Raw genomic sequence first — 23,126 nt, forward strand, 5'->3', positions numbered from 1 at the left:
TTTTTTCAGAACCGGGGATTGAACTCAGACCCTTGCGCTTGCCAGGGAAGCACTTATTCTACTGAGCCATCTCCCTAGCCTCCAGCAGCAGTATTCTTGATAATTTAAAAGCTGAAGTAGCCCAGATGTTCATGAATGAATGACTAGATAAGCAAACATAGCAGCTCCATGCAATGAAGTATCACTTAGCGATAAAAAGGAATGAAGTCCTGCACAACGTGGAGGAGCTTGTTGGTAAATCAGAGCTGTAGGTGCAAGCATTGTGTTGTTTCCCTGGCATGAGAAGCTGAAGGGGTAAATACGATATTACAAATGTATATTAATTCTGGAAATGTCACACTAGTCTTCCAGAGTTTTCTTCCTTTTCAAAATGGTTATTTATTTATTTATTTATTTATTTTTGTGAATCCAGGGATTGAACTCAGGCCCTTGCGCTTGCCAGGGAAGCACTTATCCCACTGAGCCATCTTCCTGGCCCCATCAAAATGGTTTTTAATGATTTCAAGTCTTTTGGATTTTTGTAGAAAATTGTTAACTTCAGGAGTTTCTCCTTAAGGTGATTCCTGAGATTTTTAATTTTTCTGTAATGTTTCTAGTTTTCTATATATAAGTCTTGTACATTTGTGGCAAGATTCATCACTGTTTTATATTTTACTATTTTTAAAATGTATTTAGTACAGGGTGTACATTTTACTACTCGTGTAACTGTTTTGTTTTTGTTTGTTACCGTGAAGTGGAAGTATAGTTGCTTTTCAATAAACATTAAAAGAAAAACATGGAAGAACTTCAAAAACTAAAGTGAACCTTGAAAACCAAACTAAGTGAAAGGAGCTGGTCACAGAATACCACTGATACTGTTTTACATGAAGTGTCTAGAATAGACAAGTCTATAGATAGAAAGCCCTTTAGTGGTTACCTCTGGCAACCATAGCGCTTTTCTTCTGCTGTGTCTTCAGTGTGAGGGTTTGTATTAATCTAATCAGGGGTGAGGTTTAAGGTGTGTTGTTGCTGTGGGTGCCCTCGGTCTACAAGAGCCTAAAAAGTTCTCCAGTATTATCTCTGTCTCCCTGCTTGGCTGTAGGTCTTTTGTTTTCATGCTTTTCTTTTTCTCCCTAGCAGAATTCCAAGTAACAAGTAACAACTCCATTGTTCCTTGCATTTGCCGGACTATGGGCCTCAGGAGGGGACAAGCACGGAGCACAGTGGGAGTGCTGCGGAGGGTGTAGCCTTCTCAGTGCTGTTAGATGCTAATGCTTATTATGCTTATTAGCACACCGCCCTTAGCAACCTTTTGTATTGTTTCTGCTCTCTTCCCTGCTGCAGTGGGCTTCCACCTGTGCTTTGAGAATGAGCACCCCTGAAAGGTTTTCTCCTTGGCCAAATAGGATCACGGGCTGCCTGGGGTTCCCAGCACTAGCCAGCCTCTCCCCTAGCCACCTCCACCCCCGGGGCATGCTTTCTCAAGGCTTCCCTCTCGGCACTTCTGGGGCTCCTTTCGATGTCCATAGCTGCTTTCACGCTAGCTCATGCTCAGCTTTTAAGAACTTGCTGAAAAATTTACCCGGAATTATGGGTGTAGTATAGCTCAGTGCTACAGTGCTCACCTAATAAGCATCCCCAACATCACAAAATGAATGGTCAGACACAGACAGAGACAGACAGACAAAAATGATACTCCTACTGAAACTTGTCCTGGCAAAGCAAATGCTTCGGACAGACAGACAGACCAAAATGATATTCCTATGGAAACGTGTCCTGGCAAAGCAGGTGCTTAGGTTGATTCTCCCTGCAGTTACCTGGAGGCTGAGCAGGGGCCTCCTGTGGTTAGAGCAGGTGTTTTCTCTTTGGTCTCAGTTCCCTGATGGGACAGGGGACCATCATCAGGACTTTGGTTTTTCTCTTCCTTTCTTCTTAAGGGTAGAGGGCGGTTCTTCCCAGCTCTGTCCTCTTGCTTGCTGAAATTGTAAGTCAGTGGTTTTGTTTGATGAACTTCTTAACTCTGATAAAGACAAGTTTATGGATCTTCTCTTTGGTTTGTACTTTTTATGCTTTGTGGGTGGGCTGTCACACACAGCCTCCTTTACACAGGCGTGACAGCAGAACAGCCTGCCACTGAGTGTTTGTGCAAGGCTGCGATGGTTTGATCCTTGAATTCACTTTTGGAGTTTGTATATGAGGAAAGAGTTGGCTACTTATTTACGTTGTGGCTGTAGGATATGTTGTTATTATGTCAAGGTGAGATGTGAACCGATTCATAGCCAATAGCCAATGAGTTGACTTCGTGGTTAGGAACGCTGAAGAGCAGGAACACAGGGCTAGTGCTTGCAAGTTGAGGTAGAAGGCACTAGGACAACACTTGCTGGGATACTCCTGAGCCGGAGGATGTCTGTCTCCCTCTGGAGGAGGCTCTGGGGAGCCAGGTGGCTCTTTATGAAGGTTGTTTTGTGGGTTCATAACCAAGTGGTCCCGGTGTCACTAAATTGTCCAAGCTGGGCTCAATTTGCAATCCTCCTGCCTTGGCCTCCCAGTGATGACAGGCGGGCAGCACCACATGCAGACATGCCCTGATTTGCATGTGGTTCCAGTTGCCTTGTCTCCATCCCCAGCCCTGTCATGGTTCAGAATGCTTTCCTCGTCCTCTGAGCACAGGGCACTCCTACAGAACTCTCAAGGCCAAACCAAGGAGCATTAAGTGCATGATTTACTTGCCTTGCCAAGAGCCCTCCATGCTACTAAATAATGAAGCAGGGAGGAATATGGGGCGTCCGAATGAATGGAAGGTCTCATACTGACAGCATCCCTCTGGGCCATATTGCTGGGAAATGAGCCCACATCCAGTCCTCAGAGCAGCAGAGCTGCAGACCAAAGCTGCCTATGCTCCCTGGTGTAGACAGACATCTTCACTAGACTGCGCAGGAGCAGAGGTGTGGGCACTGCTTTGGGCAGCTCAAGTATTTTATTAGCTAAGTGTATTTTTTTTTTTTTTTTTTGCTGAACCAGGGATTGAACTCAGGCCCTTGCTCTTGCCAGGGAAGCTAAGTGTATTTTTAATACACTTTCACTTTCAGCCAGTGGTGACTCATGCCTATATTCTCAGTACTTGGGAGGCTGAGGCAGACGGATCACTGTAAATTTGAAGCTTGCCTGGGTCACATAGTGAGTTCAAGCCCTACCTAAACTACACAGTAAGGCCCTGTCTCAAGAAACAAATAAAAAAATCACTTTCTGTTTATTTATTTATTTATTTTGGTTCCCAAGTTTTATTCAAGAACTCATAAAAAATATTCCAGACAAAGGAGCTTTAATCCTCATCTTCCTCCTCCTCTTCGTCCTGGTTTATCTGGAAGTAATGTAATTTGTAACTCTTTGATGCTAGCAACTGCATGCAACCAGTCACATAGATTAGTCTCTTCAAATATTTTTTTTGTGAGATATTTCAAATACCTTTTGGAAAAAGGCACCTCGGAAGTCACGGTGATGCTGCTCTTGCTCCTTTCACTGGTGATCACCCGCCACCGAGATTCTTGGCTTTGCCGTTCACCTCGATTCTTTCCTGGAGAAACTGCTTGGAATTGGCAGCATCCATGAGTCCATCTTCTACAGGATGTGTGCAATCAAGGGTGGACTTCAGGATCCGCTGCTTTTTTTTTTTTTGCCCCCCTTTCGCTTATTCACGGGTGCCACGGTGGCCGAGGAATCAGAAAGGGTTAAAGGTTTTTTGTGTTTTGTTTTTTTTTTTTCCCAAAGGGACTATTTTTGGTCTTATGTTTACTATTTTCTTTTTTGGTACCAGGAATCGAACTCTTGGCCTTGCGCTTGCTAGGCAGGCACTGTGCCACTGAGCTATATCCCCAGCCCTCACTTTCTGTTTAAAGGAGAGCTGCCTGTTAATGTGTGCAACTGAGAGCTCCAGTTCTCCTAGTAGGACATGGGGGAGCAGATGAGATTTAACAGTGTTCAAGTCTTAGGCTGTGACACTGTGAACAAAATGACCTTTGGGAGCAGGGTCTTTGCACATGTGATCAGGCCAAGGTGAATTCATACTGGATCCAGATGGCCCCTACATGCAACAACTGGGGGACTTACAAGGGGGGAGGCTGTGTACACGAGGCCCTGGGTTCGGTTCCCAGTACTCCCAACACCCCGAAGGGAGAGACACACAGGAAAGAAGGCTTGTGTTGATGAAGCCAGGGATTATTGTGTTGCAGGCTGCAAGCCAAGGAGTACCAAGAATTGCTAGCAAGAGGCAAGAAAACATTCTTCCCCGGGGAGTGGGGTATGGTTCTGCTGATGTCAGCCCTCTGGCTTCCGGAACCAAAAGAAAATTTTCATTTCTGTTGCATGAAGCCACCAAGTAGGTAACATTGTCACAACAGCCTTTTGAAAGGAGTTTGCAGCTCACTGAAGGATGCCTGCTGTGTTCTCTGTCATCAGTCAGCATAGGCCTTGCTGTGCTGGGCCTGGAGCTAGGAAGTTGGTGAGCTCTCCATAGATGGAGGCTTAAGAACATGTGACTTCTTAGCCACTGTTCACAATACCCAAGAGCACTGTTCTGATAAGGGTGCTGGACTGACTGCCCATTGTGGATTTGCACACACTTCTTTTCCCTGGAAAGTCAATTCTGATCTTGCCTTCCACCCCTGCCCTACATGAAACCAGTATTTCCTCCTAACACATGTGGCCAGTGAGGGACAGGCACCACAGAGCTCGCTCATGGTGTGACCTACACTTCCAGTAATGTCCCATAGATGAGCACATCCAGGACACTATCAGTTACACGATGTGCTATGCTTTTATCAGTCACTTAGGAAAAAACCCCAACCACTGTCCCTCTGTAGTCATTTAGAATGTATCCTCATTTCGGGGATGTGACAGATGTGTATCCTAGAACTCATGAAATGCAGTATTTTTGAAAGCTGTATGAAGGGAGTGACATTTGAGCTGTGTCAGGGGACAAAGTTAGAGTGTAGTGAGCAGATCATGTAGGATAAGCATTTCAAGTTTTTCTTGCTCTAGTACTTAGGATTTCTTTTTATACATTATTTCAGGGAACTTTTTGGCAGCTCCTGTCCCAGTGCATTTTTGGTTGTGCAACAAAATACCAGATGCTGGCTACATTATAAAGAAGAGAAGTTGATTTGGCTCATGTTTATGATGCTTAGGAAGACCAAACAGCCACGGGCTAGTTCTCCGTGAAGGCTTTTTGGCAGGGTGGGAGGTAGCATGTGGCAGAAGCACATGTTGGAGAAAGCTTACATGGTATGAGCAGAATTAAGAGGACAGGGAGATCTCAGGCCCTCTCTGTGACAACGGCCTGCTCTCACGGAACGTCACTAGTCCTGGGATACCTAACCAACCCCACCAGACCAGCATCAGTCCCTTCCTCACGAGAGTGTTCAAGAGCCAGGTACCTCCCTTCAGCCCCTGCCTCTTAAAAGCTCCTCCCAACCCTCAACTCTGTTGCGTTGTTTCAGTTGTTTAATGCAGAAGTTACCGTTGTGTCCAGGCTATAGTCAACCAACAAGAAAAAGCTAGAATGTCCCTAGCTGTGTGAAACTGCACATGGAATATAAAATGCCACAGTGGCCAATTCAGTCTGATATAGAAACTGATCCTTCCCTGACCTCATGCCCTTAGGCATATCTGCTAGATACTTCGTAAGTATTTTTAGCATACAAGTATTTTCCTGGGTCAGACTGCAAATCTGTGTCCTCGGGACATACTGGAACTGGAACGTGGGTGCAGACTGAAGACAATGAAGAAGGGCAGGAATACTGAGGCGCTTCCGTTTCTGTGCCCGTGACTCGGGAGTTCTGGAGCGTCTCCAGCAAGGCTGGCATAGCCTTATCAGACAGAGCAGCCAGTCGGGCCTACAGGAAGTGAATTCCACTGGAGCTGGGGATTATGTGTAGTCTCGTTTATCCGCCTTCTTCCTAATCACCGGCCGATTCCAAGGGTCCCAGTTCTACAGAAGTGGCATGGTGAGGTTGTGTGTTAATTCAGCCCTGTAATATGGCAGTTGTGGGATCCAGCTGTTGGCTTTCCCAGCCCTTCAGCTGCAAGCAGATTCCCTTAGTACGGTCTTAGAAAGATTGGTTTTCATTCTATACTTTGATAGGAGGATTTAGGGATTTGAGGTTTCTTTCTACGCTGCTCGGGACTGAATCCAGGGACACTAAGCACTGAGGGACATCCTCAGCCCTTTTTGTTTCTTAAAAACTTTGGCTCGAGGTCTTGTAAAGTTTCCCAAGCTAGGCTCATACTGCTTCAACCTCCCAAATAGCTGAGTTTATAGGTGTGTACCATCATGCCTGGATGTTACCTTCTTTCTTTATGTAAGCTAGTAGTTTTCATTGAGTAGTGGTTCATCTTCCCCAGGGGGCTTTGTTTGGCCAATAGCTGGACATGGTTTTAGTTGTCCCAGCCAGCAGAAATTATGTGTATGTGCTACTTCCATCCATATTGTGGACAGAGGCCAGGCATGTGACCCAATGTCTTATAATGCGCGACTTCCTATAACAGAGAAACATGGACTCTAAACTGTCAGTAGGTCCAGTGTGGAGTGGCCCCAGGCAGTGACACAGCTCATCAACACAGTGAACAGTAGCCATCCCACTGTTCATCCCTTGAATTCGCTGAGCCCCAGCCATGCTGACACGTCATCTCCCTCACCAATCTAGTACATCCTGTCAGGTACTATTCATGACAAGAAGTACCATTACTTTAGGACCTACAAGAAGGGCAAGCCCAGCTGGGTAGGCAGCACACCATAACCCCAGTGCTCTAGAGGGCTGAGGCAGGAAGATCAGGAGTTCAAGCTCAGCTTTGGCAACTCAACGAGATTTTTTTTTTTTAATAAAATAAAATAAAATAAAATAAAGGGCTGGGGGAAGAACATCTTAGTGTGAAGCCCTGGATTCAGTTCCTTGATATTGTACAACAAACAAATGGCAAAGCATTGGACAGGGGGCACCTGGCAAACCATAGCTAGATACTGGAGTCCTGTCCACTACATAGAGATTTGACTGCCTTTGGCCCCAGCGAGGCCTCCTCACTAATTAATCCTGGAAACCCTGCTACCCATCATAACTCCTTGATATATTTCTCCTTTTTAGCAATAAGATCTTCATGTTAGGCATTGGGGTGCTGCCTGGTTTGCAGAGTCCCCTGGCAAGGCAGAGACCACAGGGAGGGACCTTCAGCGGGCTGTGCACTGCTGGGCCTGCCTGTGGCTCTGGATGCCTTGAGCAGGGTCCCCAGCCACTGTGCTTCTCACTACCCACTGCCTCTTCCTCCTTAGCTGGACCAAGTGTAGCCAGCGCACAGAGCTTTCTCGCTGTGGGGGAGGCTGGCACATTCAGACCCTAATAAGGGCACTTTCTGCTGCCCTGAGTCTCATGGGGTGAAGGATTGCCCAGACAGAAGTGTGTAGATGCCAGCGAGATGGCCAGCTGCAGAGAGTGGTTGGGGGTGGCCGCACTCTGTCTCACAATGGCCTTTCTTCTGCTGCAGGTGGAAAGCCAGGAATTAAACCACCAGACTTTCTCTTCCCCCCACTTGCTGCATAAGGAAGCCTGCGATGCCCTGACTCCTTTCTCCACTCATCCCCAGCACTCAGAGCGGCCCACAGGTGGCCCTTGCCTGGCCATCTCCATGGCTTTTTTTGTTTGTTTGTTTTTTGAGACACAGTTTCGCTAAGTAGTCTGTGCTGGCCTAGATTCAGTAAGTACACTCAGTATGTAGTCCAGGCTGGCCTCAAACTTGCAGCAGCCCTCCTTCCTCAGTCTCCCAAGTGCAGGGATTACAGGCACACGCCGCCATGCTTGGCCTGTCTCCTTGACTTCTGATGAGACAGCTCATAGCTCACCTTCCTACTTTGGGTTCTCTCTCTCTGATCTTGCAGGACCCCAAAGCAGCAAGCAAGCTTGTGTTTCTCAGCCTAAAAACTTGCTCTCGTGAGCTTCATTGATGACTTCTGTTTACAGCCAAAGTTTAAAATCCTTATTCAGCTTCTGAACTTAATGTTTCATTTTATCTAGATACATTTTTGTTTTGTCTTTTGTCTTTGTGAGACAGGTTCTTGCTATGTAGTTCAGGCTGACTTTGAACTCGTTTGATTTTCCAGGCTGGGCTTAAATCTGTGGTTTCCTCGCCTCAGCCTTGCTGAGAACACAGGTATGCACCACTAAGCCCAGCTTCGATATGTCTTTCTTTCTTTTTCTTTTTTCTTCTTCTTCTTCTTCTTCTTCTTCTTTTTTTTTTTTTTTTTTGTGATACTGGAGATCGAACTCAAGGCCTTCATAGTAAGCTAAAGCCCTTGTGCTTTTATTTTTTATTTTGAGCCAGTGTCTTACCAACTTGCTAAATTACTGAGTTCCCCAGACTGGGTTTGAACTTGCAGCTCCCCTGCTGTAGCTGCCCAAGTGCTGGGGTTGCAGGAGCATACCGCTAGGCTTTGCTGTTGTGTGATTTTTTTTTTTTTCAGAACCGGAGTGTTGTGTGATTTTTAAGAGAGCCCTTCTGTTACTCTCAAAAATGTTTGGTTTGAATCAGAGGTACCCTACCGGGAAGCTGTATTCCTGAGCCACTCTTTCCCTTCCCAGCTATGTTCCAGGCATTTGTGTCTTCTCGGGGCCCCTGTCCCTATCTGGGGGCCTTTGAAGGTGCTGGTCCCTCTGTCGGAGGGTGGTCTGCCCAGCTACAGCATTTGCTTTGTCTCCCTCAGGCCTTAGCTTAACAGTCGCTGCAGGGCCACCTTTCCTTGCCTCCACCTCCGCTGCCCTCTGCATCAGTTCCTTGTTCACATTCTCCTTGTAGTCACCGAAACCTGTTTAGTTGTTCTGTGTCTTTCACCATTATATCTGCAGGGTCCAGCAGGAGATTTCTCATGCAGTGGTGTGCTCACTAAATATCTGGTTAAACCAATAAAGTCTTTTCTTCCCTGGCCTCTCCCCCAAGGGGATGTCACCATGCTGCACAGAGCCCAGGGATTCTGTACCCTTCTTCCAGTAGCACAGCCCAGTCACACTGAAACTGTCATTTGTGTGACTCAAGTTTATCACACCTTCCCTGGGAAGGGCTGCCAGGCACCCGCTTGTCCTGCAGTAGGGCCTGGCCACCTCAGCAGGCAGCAGCCCCAGCATCTCTGTGGCATTTTGTTCTGGGTGCTATGGAGACCGGGAGCTGTGGACAGACTCAAAGGGTTGTGTGTGGGTCAGGGGGGAATGCAGAGACCCCTGCAGACTCTGTGTGCCAGCTGAGCTGGCCTTGCCCTCTCTTTTTGTGGAACTTCCCTCTTCTGTGTCTTTCTTGGCCTCCTTCAAGGAGGGTCTGGAACTCCAGGAAAAATTCAGCTCAGAAGGGCCCCAGGCCTTCAGCAAGGCAGATAATAGGGATGGGAGTGGGAACAAACTGGGCAAGAGACTCCGCCTGAGATCCTAACTTGGCCCTTTGTCATCTTTGTCAGCAACGGTCCACTCCAGCAGCACAGCTGCCTCAATGACTCCTACTACGAAACCCGTGACATCATCTGCATCTGCAAACCAGTCGAGCTCATCCCCAGTTCCCATGAGCACCGACGTGAGTGCCCCAAAAGAGCTCTCAAACTTACCAGCTACAGACCATGGGAATGGTTTGGAAAATGAGCTCAACAAGACAAACACTGTGTCTCCATCCTCTGACTTGAGTGGCACAGGTGCTTCAACTACCGGGAACTCACAGAATGGGACCTCCAGCAACCCCACCACCCCCGCCGCCACCACCAAGCCCGAGACCACAAGCAACAGGAATGTTGACCCAGCTACCACACACATTGTGACCACTTCAGGAATCCCACCAACAACTTCGGCCTTTCTGAAGACCATAGCATCTACTCCTTCACTGGCCAGTGCAGAAAACTCAACCACCCACATCAGCCACCTAGCAGCCAGTGCTGCCACTGTGATCTCAAGGACCTCGCCTCAGGGACAGGACAGCCCTCTCACAGCTTCCAATAATTCAAGCCTTATACCTGTTCCTAGTCTCAGTCATATAACCCAGACGATGCTCACCACTCAAAGTAAGTAAGACCGTGGTGGTTTAGTTTTCATTTTTATTTTTCCGGGCAAGAAGAAACTCTTCAGGTTTTTTGGTTTTCCCTCTAGATATCTGATCAGCTAAAAATGAAGGTGTAGATAACAGTGAACTATCTGGTCTCTTCTACTTGCATTCATCTGGCTTCCTACTTCAGGGTTCAGCAGAGGTCACAGTGCACGTATTCTGATGAGCGTTCCATGTTCTGTCCTGCCCATTTGAGTACATAATCAAGCCAGCAGTCTTAGCCACAGGCAAGACAGCGTGGTGATGGATGAAGGGTATTAGAAGGTTCTAGAACAGTACTTCTCAGACCTATTTGATGGCAACCCATCATAAGAAGCACAGAAACTTGAGCGTTATGTTATACTCCAAAAAGCACACATAATATGTACCAGTAGTTTGACTAAGTAGGACTCACTATGTTATACATCCAGGTATTTTTTTGTTGTTGTTGTTCTATTTCCTTTTGAAGTGCTGGTTTCATGTCAGTGAGATAGCTCAGCAGACTAAGAACCTTCTTCGGCAAGTGCAGGGACCTGTGCAGGGATCAAACCTGGGTCAAACACTACATGCAGCACCAGTCCTACCCCCAGGCACGCTGAGTCAGCCACCAAGACCAGGCATGGTGGCCCACACCTGTAACCCCAGCACTGGGGAGGCTAAAAATAAGAGGATCACTATGAGTCTGAGCTGCGTAGTGAGACTCTGTTGCAAAATACATAAACTAAATAAAGTGCTGGCCTTAGTCTGGTAAGTTCAATTCAAATTCTACTGATGGATTGTGAGCCTCAAAATCCTGCTCCACCCCAAGATCTGCTGAAGCAGAACTTCGGGGGTGAGGCTGAGACTGCATTTCTAGCAGCTCGGTGGCTCTGCAGCTTCTGGAAGAGTTCACAGCCGGTCATGGTGGGAGACAGCAGTCAGGCCCTGTGGGGAACGTGGGTCTCTGAGGTGGACAGGTCTATGCACATCCCCCTCCAGCACCCCTGGCATATGACCTCAGGCAAACCCCAAAGTCACTCCAAGCTTCAGTCTCCTTGTGGGGATAAGGAGGGTCCCTTCCTCTAGGAAAATTCCCTTGACACCGCATGTCATAGTGCTTGACGAGTGCTAGCTGTGGCCAGGGATACCACTGTTGTGACTTCTTGGTCCAGCTGGGGGTCCAGTCTGACCTGTCTTGCAAAATAGCACTGGGCCTTCCACTGTCACTTCTGTCTCTTCATCCTCACGGCCTGCTTAGTGGCCCCAGCTTGCATGAGTCCTGAAGCCAGCAGAGACCTTTGCAGGGTGTGACTCCCTTCTCTCTGCTTCCCCCATCACAGTACCAGTGGATGTGTCCATCAGAACTCAGCAGACCTCCAGCATGCAGCCCACCAGCCAGGTGGTGGGCAGCCCCGTGCCAAGAAGCCCGGCGCCTCCCAGCCCTCTGTACCCTTCCACTGGGACAGCACAGCGTGTGGACTCCACAGCGGGAACTGTGACCACAACCAGTGTGAAGGGACCCCCAGGCTTCAGCACTGTTTTGGCTTCCCCAGGCCCCAGCATACCTGCTGAACTCTGGAGTTTTGGGAATAAGACGGTAATTCCGTGATGCATAGGATGAACAAAAGAGGCCAGATGTAAAGAAAAGTGTTTCAGTGCTCGGCCCTCAGGTTTCCTCCTAGGCTATGAAGAGATTTTGTCCATTTGTCTGTCACTCTGCCTGTCCCCCTCTCTCCCCCAAAAGCTGCTAAGACAGCCGGGTCACCAAGGACGTATCTGGTCTGTAGCAGCCCCAGCTTGCCACAAATTCTTCCTTTCTATCACCCACCCCGGGGAGAGTCCAGGACCCTCAGCTTGCCTGAGCCTCCATACGGTGGCTTCTTCCAGGTACGTTGCGAGTCTCTCCAGGAGCCGATGGACAAGCTGCTCATCTTGAACTGGACAAGTGAGAGAACCAACTCAGAGGCCAACCTGGGAGGCAGCCACTGTGTGAGTCATGGGACAGTGTGCACGAGAGCCCTGTGTGGGTCCCCCCCCCCCTTGGAGGGGCCCTGGTGAAGGCAGCTGAGCTGTGGATTTGCGTGGGAATTGGCCCTGGCCCACCTCACAGAGCAATGAGCCAGGGTCAGACCTCTAAGTCAGTTCACACCAGCGGGACCCCACAGGGCTAGAGCCAGGACTGGGCTCTGCAGCTTTCACTGTGTCTGAGAGTTTTGTTTTTAAGAAAATGAATGTGACCCAAGGAGCTGTGGGCTGGACAGGAGATAACAGACTCCCTAGTTAACAGGAGGGAGCCACCCCCTGTGGTTTCTCCTCTGTGGGTGGGCCGTGTGAGTGTAGGTTTTGTATGAGAGAGGCTGTAGGGAGCAGCGCCTGCAGTGTCCTGCCCCAACATCCCTGGATGTGGGATGCCAGGATGCGCAGCTCTTTCTGAAAAGCCCCTGAGCTGTGTTGAGTGCTGGCGGGCTCTGGCTCGCTGCTGCCCTCTCCTGGCCAGTGCATAGTTTTACAACCACTCCCAGGAGTTACAGTACCAATTTGGTTTCTCTGACTCACAATGCTTTAATGCCTGTATTTCTGTCTTTGTTTTCTCTTGGGCATTTCCATTCTGTTGTTATTTCTCAAGTGAAACTTCCAGAAATATACACCTACCTAAAAGAGTTTTAAAAGAGAGCAGTGTCCTCCATGAGTCAGGTTTGGGGGATAATCTTTTGGCTACATTTGCCCAGGTGTGTATTGTTTGAGAGAAGTGTTTTTTTTTTTTTGTTTGTTTGTTTGTTTGTTTTTTTAAATGTATTTGTTGTTACAGGGTTTCACTACAGAGCTTGGACTCGTAGTGATCTCCTGTTTTTAGCCTCCCAGCTCTGGGGATTACGGGTGTGCAGGTCGATGGTTCAGCGTGCTCAGAGACGGGTCTGGTGCGGCATGTGGTGGCAGGGATAAAAACATGGTCCCTGCACTTGCCTAAACAGGCGCTTTAGTTCGCTGAGCTATCTTGTCCCGCCCCCTTTCTTGAAAGAAAGATAGCAAGAGCTGGGTTTCTCCTGTGGTCAGGATAGACTGTCCCAGAGCCTGAGGAAGTCGTAGGTGGAGCCCCGTGGGTCACAATGTTTGGCCTGTTTACACATAGAAGGGGTGAACAATATTCAGTGGATGTTTACTTTTTCTGCATTATTAGAAAACAATTTGGGGCGGGGGAGATGGCTCAGTGGAATAAGCACTTCCCTGGCAAGCGCAAGGGCCTGAGTTCAATTCCTGGTTCCGCAAAAAAAAAAAGAAAACAATTTTGTCATTACTCTCCTCAGAGTACCCCTGTGTGCTTTCAACACACTCATTGCCTGTTCTTGCCCCTTTGTGATGCAGTGCAGGAACTCCTTTCTTTCTTTCTTTCTTTTTTTTTTTTTTTTAAAGAATTTATTAGTTTATTCATTTATTGTGTGTGTGTGTGTGGCCAGCTCAGCCCACCAGGGGGCGGGGCCGGCTGGCATGTGGTACTGGGGGATTGAACCGCGGTCTCTGTGCTTTGCTTAGCTTAGCTTGTTCCAAGTAGGTGCTTTAGACCACTGAGCCATCTCACCAGCCCCTAGGAAGTCTTTTCATGAGTCTGTTTACTAAATGTGGTCAGAAATAGTGTGAATTCTGCTAATGGGCACCAGTGAAAAGTCAGGCTCATCAAAATGTAGCAGTGTGCGCTTCTGCTTTATTTGGCGGCTCTGGCACCATGTAACCTCTGGCACTTCTCAAAGTCAAAATGACCATGAAAAGCGAACATTTTGAGTCAGTAGAGGTCACTGAGGCAGCCGTTAGCAAGGCAACCAACAAAAGATCCAAGATTTCTGGAACTGCTTCAGAAAGTGGCAAGAAGGGTGGGATGAGGGTGTTCCAAGGAAGGCGGGAGGGGTAAGATTAATGACAATGTATCTTTTACTGTATATATATATATATATATATATATATTTTTTTTTTTTTTTTTTAAAGCAATTGAGCCTCGACCACCTGTTTTCATTGTGCTGTGTATATAAAGGATTCTTATTCATCTTCAGGGTCCCTATTTTGCTCTTTGCAGTCACACTTTGCCTTCCCCACCAGTCTGATTGTGGCCTCAGTGTCCTAGCCCAGGGAGGGATGCAGGGCCACCTTGCTGGGAGCTGTGGTCCCCCACTCCTGAGGCCTCTGCACTGTGCAGCTTGAGAGAGCACCAGATCCCCCTATCTCCCACGCCCACTCCCTGGTGAGGTGCAGTGCCATGCTGAATCAGTACAGGACACCAATTCCTGACCTGCACAAAGCTTGGAGGGGGAAGGTGGCACTGGAGGGAAGGCGCTGTGCACCAGAGTCAAGATCAAAGCTGAGGAGCCTGGGGCTTGGCTCAGGACAGAGCTGGACTCCTGGCAGGGCGGGGCATGGCACGAGCCATGTGTGGAGAGGGGAAGTGACCCAGGAAGCTCCCTGCATCTGGTCCGCTCTCACCGCACCTCAGGAATCATCTGTGTTCTCTTCACAATAGAACAAGAGCCTCCTGAATGAGAAGCTGGTCACATTGCTGTGCCAAACAGCCAAAGACAACTTCAACCCTGGCCAAGATAATTGCACTGTACTGCTAGGACCTGTTCCCGATAGCCACGCTGTGGCTGTCAAACACATCAGCATTCATAGTGAGTCTGGGGCAGGAGGCCCACGCTTATATGGGTGGGAAGGGGTTGGCAAGAGCCTGCCATTTCATTGGAGGATGGGTTGGGTGATGCCACGCCCTCCCCAGTCCCTATGCAGGTCAACCCACGTGCTTTCCCAGAGCTGCCCAAGAGGTGGCAATTGTTTGTTTGTTTTTGTCGGAACCAGGGATTGAACTCAGGCCCTTGCGCTTGCCAGGGAAGCGCTTATTCCACTGAGCCATCTCCCTGGCCCCCAGGGTGGTCAATTGTATGCTATACCCTCCTCCTGGGGCTCACCTCCAACCTCATGTCACTTGGAGCCGGGCTCCCAAGGTGCAGCTCCCCATCTTTCCCACAGCAAACCTTCTTCCCACGGATGTGTATAAATCACTGAAGGACCAATGGGATGAACTAAAAGAGGTAAATGGGCCCCACTGTGTGCTGGGAGGGGCAGGTGAGGAGCCTCTGCTGGGAGCCTATTGTCCCCCCTGCATGTGGAAGAGTCCTTGGGTTACCAGGAGTCGGGTGGTGGCAACTGAGCTTGTGGGGTGGAGACTGGCCTGCATTTTCACCATCTCACTTGTCCTTTCTGGCCAGCTGGGAGTCAGTGACATGAGGCTGGGGGATGACCATCCATCAGAGACACTCGACGACCGGTACAGCATGCCCCTGATCATCACCATTGTCTGCATGGCGTCCTTCCTGCTGCTCGTTGCAGCCCTCTACGGCTGTTGCCACCAGCGCTTCTCTCAGAGGAAGGATCAGGTGGGTCCTCCTGCTCCAGCCGGGGCAGCAGTCATTCTGTCACTCCATAGTGACAGGGGAAAGTGGGTGAGTGGACTGGGGCCTTTTTGGCAGGCAGAACCAGCCTGTCACTTTTCTACTGCTAGGACAAAAATACCTGGCATCCACAACTTAAAGGAGAAGAGGTTTAGTCGTTTGGCTCAGGTTTCAGAGGGTTTAGTCCATGGTCAGCTGGCTCCAAGGCAGAGACAGCACAGTAGAAGGGCGCAGTGGAGCAAAGCTCCTCGGTGCATGGCAGCCAGATAGCAAGGAGGAGCTGCTGGGGCAGCCTGTGGAGGTGAGCCACAACGCCCTTCCTGCAGCCAAGCCCAGCCCGTTCAGCTACACGCTCACAGTGGGTTACCACACTGATTCCATCAGTGCCCTCCCAATCCGGTCACCTTCCAGGAGCCCTGCCTGTGAACACATGAATATCTGGGGGACATTTTTGATCCAGGTCACCAACACTTTTTAGCAGCCTCTTGCTGCCTGGGTTATCAAGAGCATGCATTTCTAGAGGGAAGAACAGGACTTCTGGAGCAGAAGGACAGGGCTTCAGGCCTGGCTCTGCCTTTATTCTCTGTGTGTCCTTGTCTGCCATACATCTCTGAGGGGCTTGCTTGTACAAGCCACCTTGCAGAGCTTTCCTGCAAGCCCTGGATACAGATGGCCCTGTGTGTGCCTGTCTAACTGAAACCTTTCGCCTACCTTACTAGAACTCCCATCTTGACAGTGCCACCCCGATCCCTGGTTCTCAACCCTGGCTGCACACTAGCAGGAGCCGTAAGAACATTTCCATGCCTAGCTTCCTCGCGCTCCAACGGGAACCCGATCTCTGGATCAGTGTATGTGTTAAAAGCCCCCAGGTGATCCTAACATACAAGCAAAGGCTGAGCCTCAGAGCGTGCTCCACTCACTGTCCGATGGGTGCTGCCTGCAGCAGGAACGGCCACAGGCACCGCCATTCCTACCTTGCCCAGACTTGGAGAGGTCCTCAGGGACCCAAGCTGAGGGACGCCATTTTCTCATAGGTCTTAGCCATTTCCATACTATGGAGTGAAGTAGGAGCCTGTAAAGGCTGTGGGAAACAAATGGGGGAGAAAAGAAAGGGCTGAGAGGACCTGTGAGAACTAAGGTCCATCTTCACAGATGGCACACATTTGTCTTCTGACTAAATGCAAGAACCAGTTGGGAATTTTAGGATGAGAGGGCAAGTCATTGTGTGAGGTAGGCAGGCTGGTAGCCAGTGGCTTCCAGGAGCAGCCACTCCTGTATCAGAATGGCAAGTGCTTAATGGAGATAAATTGGGGCCCCTGGGTTGAAAAGGGAGCTACATATTGTATATTAGGACTGTATTTTGTGTTATATTTTGTTATATTTAAGGCTCATAATCCTCTAAAATTGCCTTTTTTTTACTTGATCACTTTCCTCAATCTAGCAACGACTCACTGAGGAGCTGCAGACAGTGGAAAATGGTTACCATGACAACCCAACCCTGGAAGTGATGGAGACCTCTTCTGAGATGCAGGAGAAGAAGGTGGTCAACCTTAATGGAGAGCTTGGGGACAGCTGGATCGTCCCTCTGGACAACCTGTCCAAGGATGACCTAGATGAGGAGGAAGACACACACCTCTAATCCGGTCTATTGGCTGCCTCCATCCATGCCACAGAGCTGCAGACTGACCACCCGAAGTGCCATTTGGGCTGGGGAAGAAAATGCCTCCTCATTCAAGGAGGGAAAGACTGGGGAGGGAGTGGACTCTGAGGGTTACTGCCTCAACTCCCTCAGGGCCTTAATTTTTCCCCTTTCAAGATGAACAAATCACATTCTGTCTAGATTATTCTTGTAAAGTAACCCACTAGTGCCTGAGCTCAGAGCTGCTGGTGAGCAGAAGGACGAGCAGACAGGAGATGAAGGGCTATGGAAGTGATGTTAGAGATCCTCCAGTAGACACCGTCATTTTGCAGGTGACATGACTGAGGCCTAAGGAAGGCAATGGGCTGCACAAGGTCACACAGCTACTTGGTGACAGATTCCCTGCTTCACTCCAGTGCTCATTTGGACCATGTCACACTGCTGTGTTCCTTTGTACCCTCTCTTCAGAGCTTCCCTGGCTGGGCAGAGGGTGACACTACAGTGGGGGTGGGGGGCTGGAAAGCAGAGCTGCACCCTGTCCCAGGGGATCTGACCCTGCAAAAGGACAAGTCCCGGGCTTCCATCTCCTACTCAATCCTGCCTGCCAGCATTTACCTCCTCTTTCCTTTTATAAACTCTTTCACTCAGTTTTCAGTCCCTCTCTGACCCAGTGCCCCTGGGAATAACAGAGGTCATTCATGATCTTGAACCCCTTGTTCTGGATTCAGATTTTGCTTAATGAGGTCAGGACTTCCTCTTCCCTCAGAGTGAATGAGATCTGTAGAAGGGATTGGTAGTTGGGTGAAGAGAAAGGGGCGCATCCCATCCCAGGAAGGCTTCCCCACGGCAGCTGATTTGGGCTCCATACTCACACTGGCCCTTGCCCCAGAGCCTCTCCTTGAAGATGCCCCCCTCCCAAGATCTTTGACCTGTTCCCCCAAGGGACAGACATTTTCAGTAGTACCTGACATGTTTCTTTGTACACTGCTCACCGATGGGATGGATCTGTGTGGCCCAGGTGTTGAGAGTAGTTCCAGGGCAGAGATATGTTTCATTGGACAATCAGTTGAAACCACCAGAAGACAGATGTTGCTGTTTCTTAGGAAACTCAGAGACATTTTCAATTTGCTAAGAGTTCTGTTGTATTTGGTTTTGTTGTTTTTTAATCTAGCCCTCCACTGCCAAATGCCAGAGCTCAAACTACTGAAGGCTTTCAGTCTGATTGATAGAGAATCTCCTGTGCCACAGAGAAAAGCCCAGAACATGCAGTGAATTTTAAAGTCCCTAGTTTCCTACTGTCCTGCATGGAGCTAGGCCTTGCTGGTTCTTCTCTGTATTCCTGGTGGGACCTTGCCAGTTCTCCTGTTTCTGGTGGCATCTCAGGGAAACACAAAGCCATGTCTGTTCCCCACCATGGCTTTTATAGGCTCAGAAGTTAGCTACCTACAGAGGGCTCCCAAGGGCTAGACATAGTAAGGTTCACCTCGACTTCTGGGAAGGTGGGATCATGCATGCAATTGTGAACTTTGGGCCATGGTCTGTACTGTTCCTGGGCATAAATTCCTGGAACCAATTGTCTGCTTTGGAGCAACTTATTTAAGAAAAGGTAGGGAACCTAGGGGGAAGACCTTTGGCCTTCCTTGGCTGCCTGATTCCATCTTTAGTCTGTAGCTTTTTCATATCGTAAGGGAAAAAGACAGCCAGAAAATCAAGGGACCCCACTGAGATCTCAAGAGTTAATGTTCATTTGACAAATACCTGCCATGTTCTCTAGCATTTGGGCTTTTGGAGCAGGATAGAGAACAATGCCAGGTTAAGGGGAAATATAAGAAATACTTTTATTCTGGAAAGAGGTCTGCTTGTTTCCTTTATGCCCACCATTGGGTTCTATCTCCCCTGTGGTTTTGTCCTGGTATCTCTGTAAAAGGCTAGGTTATTGCTCCTTTGTGGATTCTGGGTCACATTGACCAGCTAGGGCATTTGACAGTGATAGCAAATATCACTTCTACAAAAGGATCAGACACTGCAACCCCAAGGGCTCTCAGGTACAGGTGATAACTGTGGGCACCAGGGAGAAGTGATGGTTAGGAGGAATCTCCATGGCTCTGCCCAGGAAGAAGCCGGGAGGCTTTGAGGTGACCCAGTAGTTCCCGTCTTTCTCTGCCTTCAAGTTTTGCTGCCTTTAGTGCAGTGTCAGAATATGATAGGTTGCTGTTGGTTCGCTGCTGCTGCTGAAACACCTGTGTCAGTAGGCCGCTCTGGCAGCACCTGGAAGCCATCTCCTTCCTGCATCTTTATTGGGTTCTCTATGCTATAATTCTGATCATGGGGTCAAGAAGAGTAAAGAAGAATACCAGGACCTCAGCTCAACAAGACTTTAAACCAGTCATATCAAAGAGTTCTAACTTCTTTAGAAGAGTTCTTTAGTGGCAATTTCTTTGCTTTCCCCAAGCTGTAGAAACTGTGAATCTGATGATCCCAAAGCTACAAAAACCATGGGTCTGATGATCCCAAAGCTACAAAAACCATGGGTCTGATGACTTCGATTGGATGAAACCCAGTTTGAGCTGTCATGTGAGTGGGGAGAGAAGCCACTGTGCTTAAGGACATGTGAAGGAGCATGCATCTAAGGACAACAGGGATTCATCTAGACACACCAGATTTACCCTTTCTTCACAAAGAAAATGAGCAGGTTTATTTAAACTACTTTTTGAGATTTAGCTTATTTTTTCTTTGACAATATACTGGAGAAACTTTGAAGAACAAATTCAAACTGGTATACATGTTTTGACAATGTAAATACAACAGCCACATGTTAATCTATTTTGCACTGCTTTAAGTGAATATACTTAGAAAAAAACATTGAGGTTCCCCCCCCAACAAGAATGTAAATATCTTACTAGAAAGTTTTTTGTTTTGTTTAAAAAAATGAAATACAAGAAGACAGGCTGGTGACAGGTTATTTGGCCTGCAGATGAAGCATTTTATTTTCCAATTATCCTTGCTCCTCCTCAGTCAAGTTCCAGTCCCATACCAGGGAAGGCCAGGGTTTGTGAGCACTGGTTGGAAAGTGAGAAAATGTAGAGATCTGGTCTAATCTACAGGAAAGGAAGCCCACAAAGGTAAAGTGATTTGGCTAAGATCATCGTCAGTGACAAACAAGATTAAAACCTGGGCTCTCCAGCTGTCCCATGCTTTGGGTCTCCAAAGAATCCAAGAATTAGGTAACTTAAGTTCCACCGCTCACAGGTACCAGGATAACACAGAAGATGCCATTCTTTCCCAAGAGTTACACCAGCACGGCCAGGGAGGCTCCAAGACAGAAGTATGAATTCCACTGGTCTTTCACTCTTCCTCTGAATCACTTGGTCTAAGATGTAAATTAGTGTATCTTTTCTGCCAGCTTTGATCAAGTTTTTGCTTCTTGAACTTCTAGCAGACTAAGGATCAAAGGGAACAAGATAAGAGAAGGCAGAAGTCAAGAACAAAACTGTAGCCTGTTTTCACTGTTATTAGTAGATTCCTTCAGGTCTGCTGACTACTCAACACCAGATTGCAAGGAAGGGATTACTATCTAATAGTGGTGATGGTGGGGTGTTAGTGGATGATAGTTTGCCCAGAGGACTGGGGGAGCATGTGTCTTAGTGGACAGGGGTCTGAAGTACACTGGAATTTACTGAGAAACTTGTTTGTAAAGACTATAGTTAATTGCATTTTCTTACAAAAATATATTTTGGAAAATTGTATACTGTCAATTAAAATGCTATTGTGTAAACTGGTTCAAGCCCTAATAATTTGCTCTGAATAGCTCAAGTTCTTCCTGCTTTAATTCTTCACCTGTGCAGCGTCCACTAAGTATCCAAGGACACAGAAATGCCAACTCCTTATGTGAGGCATATTGTGCTCTTAGTAATAAGAGCTGCTGACCTATGCCATAAGGAGGGGAGAGGCCTGAAGAATGTGGTGGGGAGGGCCCTGGTGGTGCTTCACCAGTGGTGGTGACCTATGACCACTGCAGCAGGCCATAATCACTGAAAACACTAAAAGGTTTGCTGTCACTGTCCAAGGAGTGTAATTATGAGGACCTCTTTTTCTCTTCAAGATGCTGTTCTATAAATGTTTCGCACTTCTTTTCCTCTACCTCTGGTTGCTACATACGTGGGGGTCACCACCACCAAAGAGACCACAGGGCTGCTAAGCCCTGATCAGGTATAAAAACAAAACCACAAATGCTCTGTTCTGGACATTCCTGGCCATGAAAGGACTTATTTACCTGTCACAAGACTTTCTGCTTGTTTTTTGTACATATTGTAGGGTTCACTTAGAGATGATTCAATCCTTTTCATGCCCAAGGCGGTGGTATTTACAGCTGCATGTTAACTCTGTTCTTCCCAGCTTGCAAGAGGAAAGGAAACGGCTGACTTAGAGATCTGGCCCATTCTGTTGGTTGCTAAATGAAAGTATCTTTTTTTTTTTTTATGTATTTTAGGGAAGGGTCTACAGGGTGTTCAGGGTCTCACCACTAAATTACTAGATTGGACTCCTAGTGACCCGCCTGTTTACAGTCTCCTAAGAGCTGGGATTATAGGCATGTGCCATCACGCCTAGTCTTAATTGCTGTTTCAGCACAACCCAGGGGGGCATGGCCGGCATGGCAGGCCCAGGGATTGAATCCCCAGCCCCTGCACCTGCTTGCAGGTGCTTTAATCTGCTGAGCTGAAAGTATCTTCTATTTTCCCCACCATACAGTTTACAAAACATGCTCACAGTTTGCAGAACCATGTCACCACCCTATAAAAGGATACCAGGTGCCATCTCTATGCTTATGCAGCCATTTAATGGTAGTCTTAGACCTTGACTGCTTTGTGTGCAGTCCTACATTCTTTTCTGTACATCCATTCTCAAAGTTCAACCATAACATTCATTTCTCAGATGGAATGACTGTTACCATGATTTTCATTTCATCTCAAGTTTTTTGTTTTTGTCTTTTAAGAGACAGGATCTCACTATGCAGTTCAGTTGGCCTTGAATTCACATTTTTTTTAGGGATAGGAAGGGGGACCCGAGCGGGTTGTTTCCCGGGAAGCTGTCTCTTCCAGGGACTTTTTATAGTGTAAAACCATGTGGGGCTAAGGTGGAGAAAGGGGGAACTCGCTTAGGTGGATGTGGGGTGGGACAAAGCTATGGCCAACCAATGGGAGTGGATTACAAGCACCATTGCTCAGGTAAAATAGATTGGGCCCAGGAGCAAATGGGGAAGGGAGTCACACAGCAAGGGGGCATGAAGGTAAAACAGGACCTTATCTGATAGCCATCAAGTATTCTTTCTGGCTTTCTCAGGGTAATGATCAATCTGGGATGCTAATCTTCAGCATTTGTTTGCGCTTTTTTTTTTTTTGGTGGAACCAGGGATTGAACTCAGGCCCTTGTGCTTGCCAGGGAAGTGCTTATTCTACTGAGCCATCTCGCCGGCCCCTTGTTTGCTCTTTAGGTCTGGCTCACAGCAGGAGCATCCATCGCCCCCACAGTTGTAAGGATTCTTGTCTTTTGTGCTACCTCTTTCGAGGGCCTGGCCCTGTCTGACTGACTATATTTTTATCTAACTCAGCTGCCTGAAACAGTCCCCCCTCTGAAGAAGTAACCCTAACTGCTGTGAGGGAAGCATGGATGATGACCTCTCCAGCATCTTCAGGCTGAAAGGAGTTGTAGTTGTTGACTGGCAGTCAGATATATTCGTCAGGGGTTCTATCTAAAGACCCTCAATAGATGATTGGCATTTTTCTCTTGGGTGGACATATAGCTTTGAATCTGGAGAAGATCAAAGAAACACACATGGGTCAAATAATCACAACAGGATAATTATGAAAAAGATGAGTTAGAACTTTTTATAGGTTCATTAGCAGATATCTCTTAAACGTGAGGTTTAATCCTTTTTATCTTCCATGGCCATTGTGTATTGTTTCAAACAAACTGGCCTTTCCTATTATTATTGGTGCACA

The 23,126-nt window shown here is 47.9% G+C and overlaps 1 protein-coding gene across 2 annotated transcripts in view; it reads left to right on the forward strand.

Annotated features, from left to right (window-relative positions):
* Podxl (podocalyxin like) overlaps nucleotides 1-19,621 on the forward strand; it is a 50,742-nt gene extending 31,121 nt beyond the window's left edge. The window contains exons 2-9 of one of the 2 annotated variants that reach the window (XM_023709859.1): nucleotides 9,467-10,057; nucleotides 11,397-11,653; nucleotides 11,944-12,045; nucleotides 14,564-14,711; nucleotides 15,067-15,128; nucleotides 15,306-15,473; nucleotides 16,208-16,336; nucleotides 16,930-19,621. In XM_023709859.1, coding sequence (XP_023565627.1) covers nucleotides 9,467-10,057; nucleotides 11,397-11,653; nucleotides 11,944-12,045; nucleotides 14,564-14,711; nucleotides 15,067-15,128; nucleotides 15,306-15,473; nucleotides 16,208-16,336; nucleotides 16,930-17,127 — 1,655 coding nt within the window. In that variant the 3' untranslated portion in view covers nucleotides 17,128-19,621. The remainder of the gene's footprint in view (nucleotides 1-9,466; nucleotides 10,058-11,396; nucleotides 11,654-11,943; nucleotides 12,046-14,563; nucleotides 14,712-15,066; nucleotides 15,129-15,305; nucleotides 15,474-16,207; nucleotides 16,337-16,929) is intronic. The other variant, XM_023709860.1, reaches the window with a different exon arrangement.
* The last annotated feature ends 3,505 nt before the right edge of the window (nucleotides 19,622-23,126 follow it).

Source organism: Octodon degus, unplaced genomic scaffold (genome assembly GCF_000260255.1).
Source record: "Octodon degus isolate 3935 unplaced genomic scaffold, OctDeg1.0 scaffold00015, whole genome shotgun sequence".
Classification (NCBI taxonomy): domain Eukaryota; kingdom Metazoa; phylum Chordata; class Mammalia; order Rodentia; family Octodontidae; genus Octodon; species Octodon degus.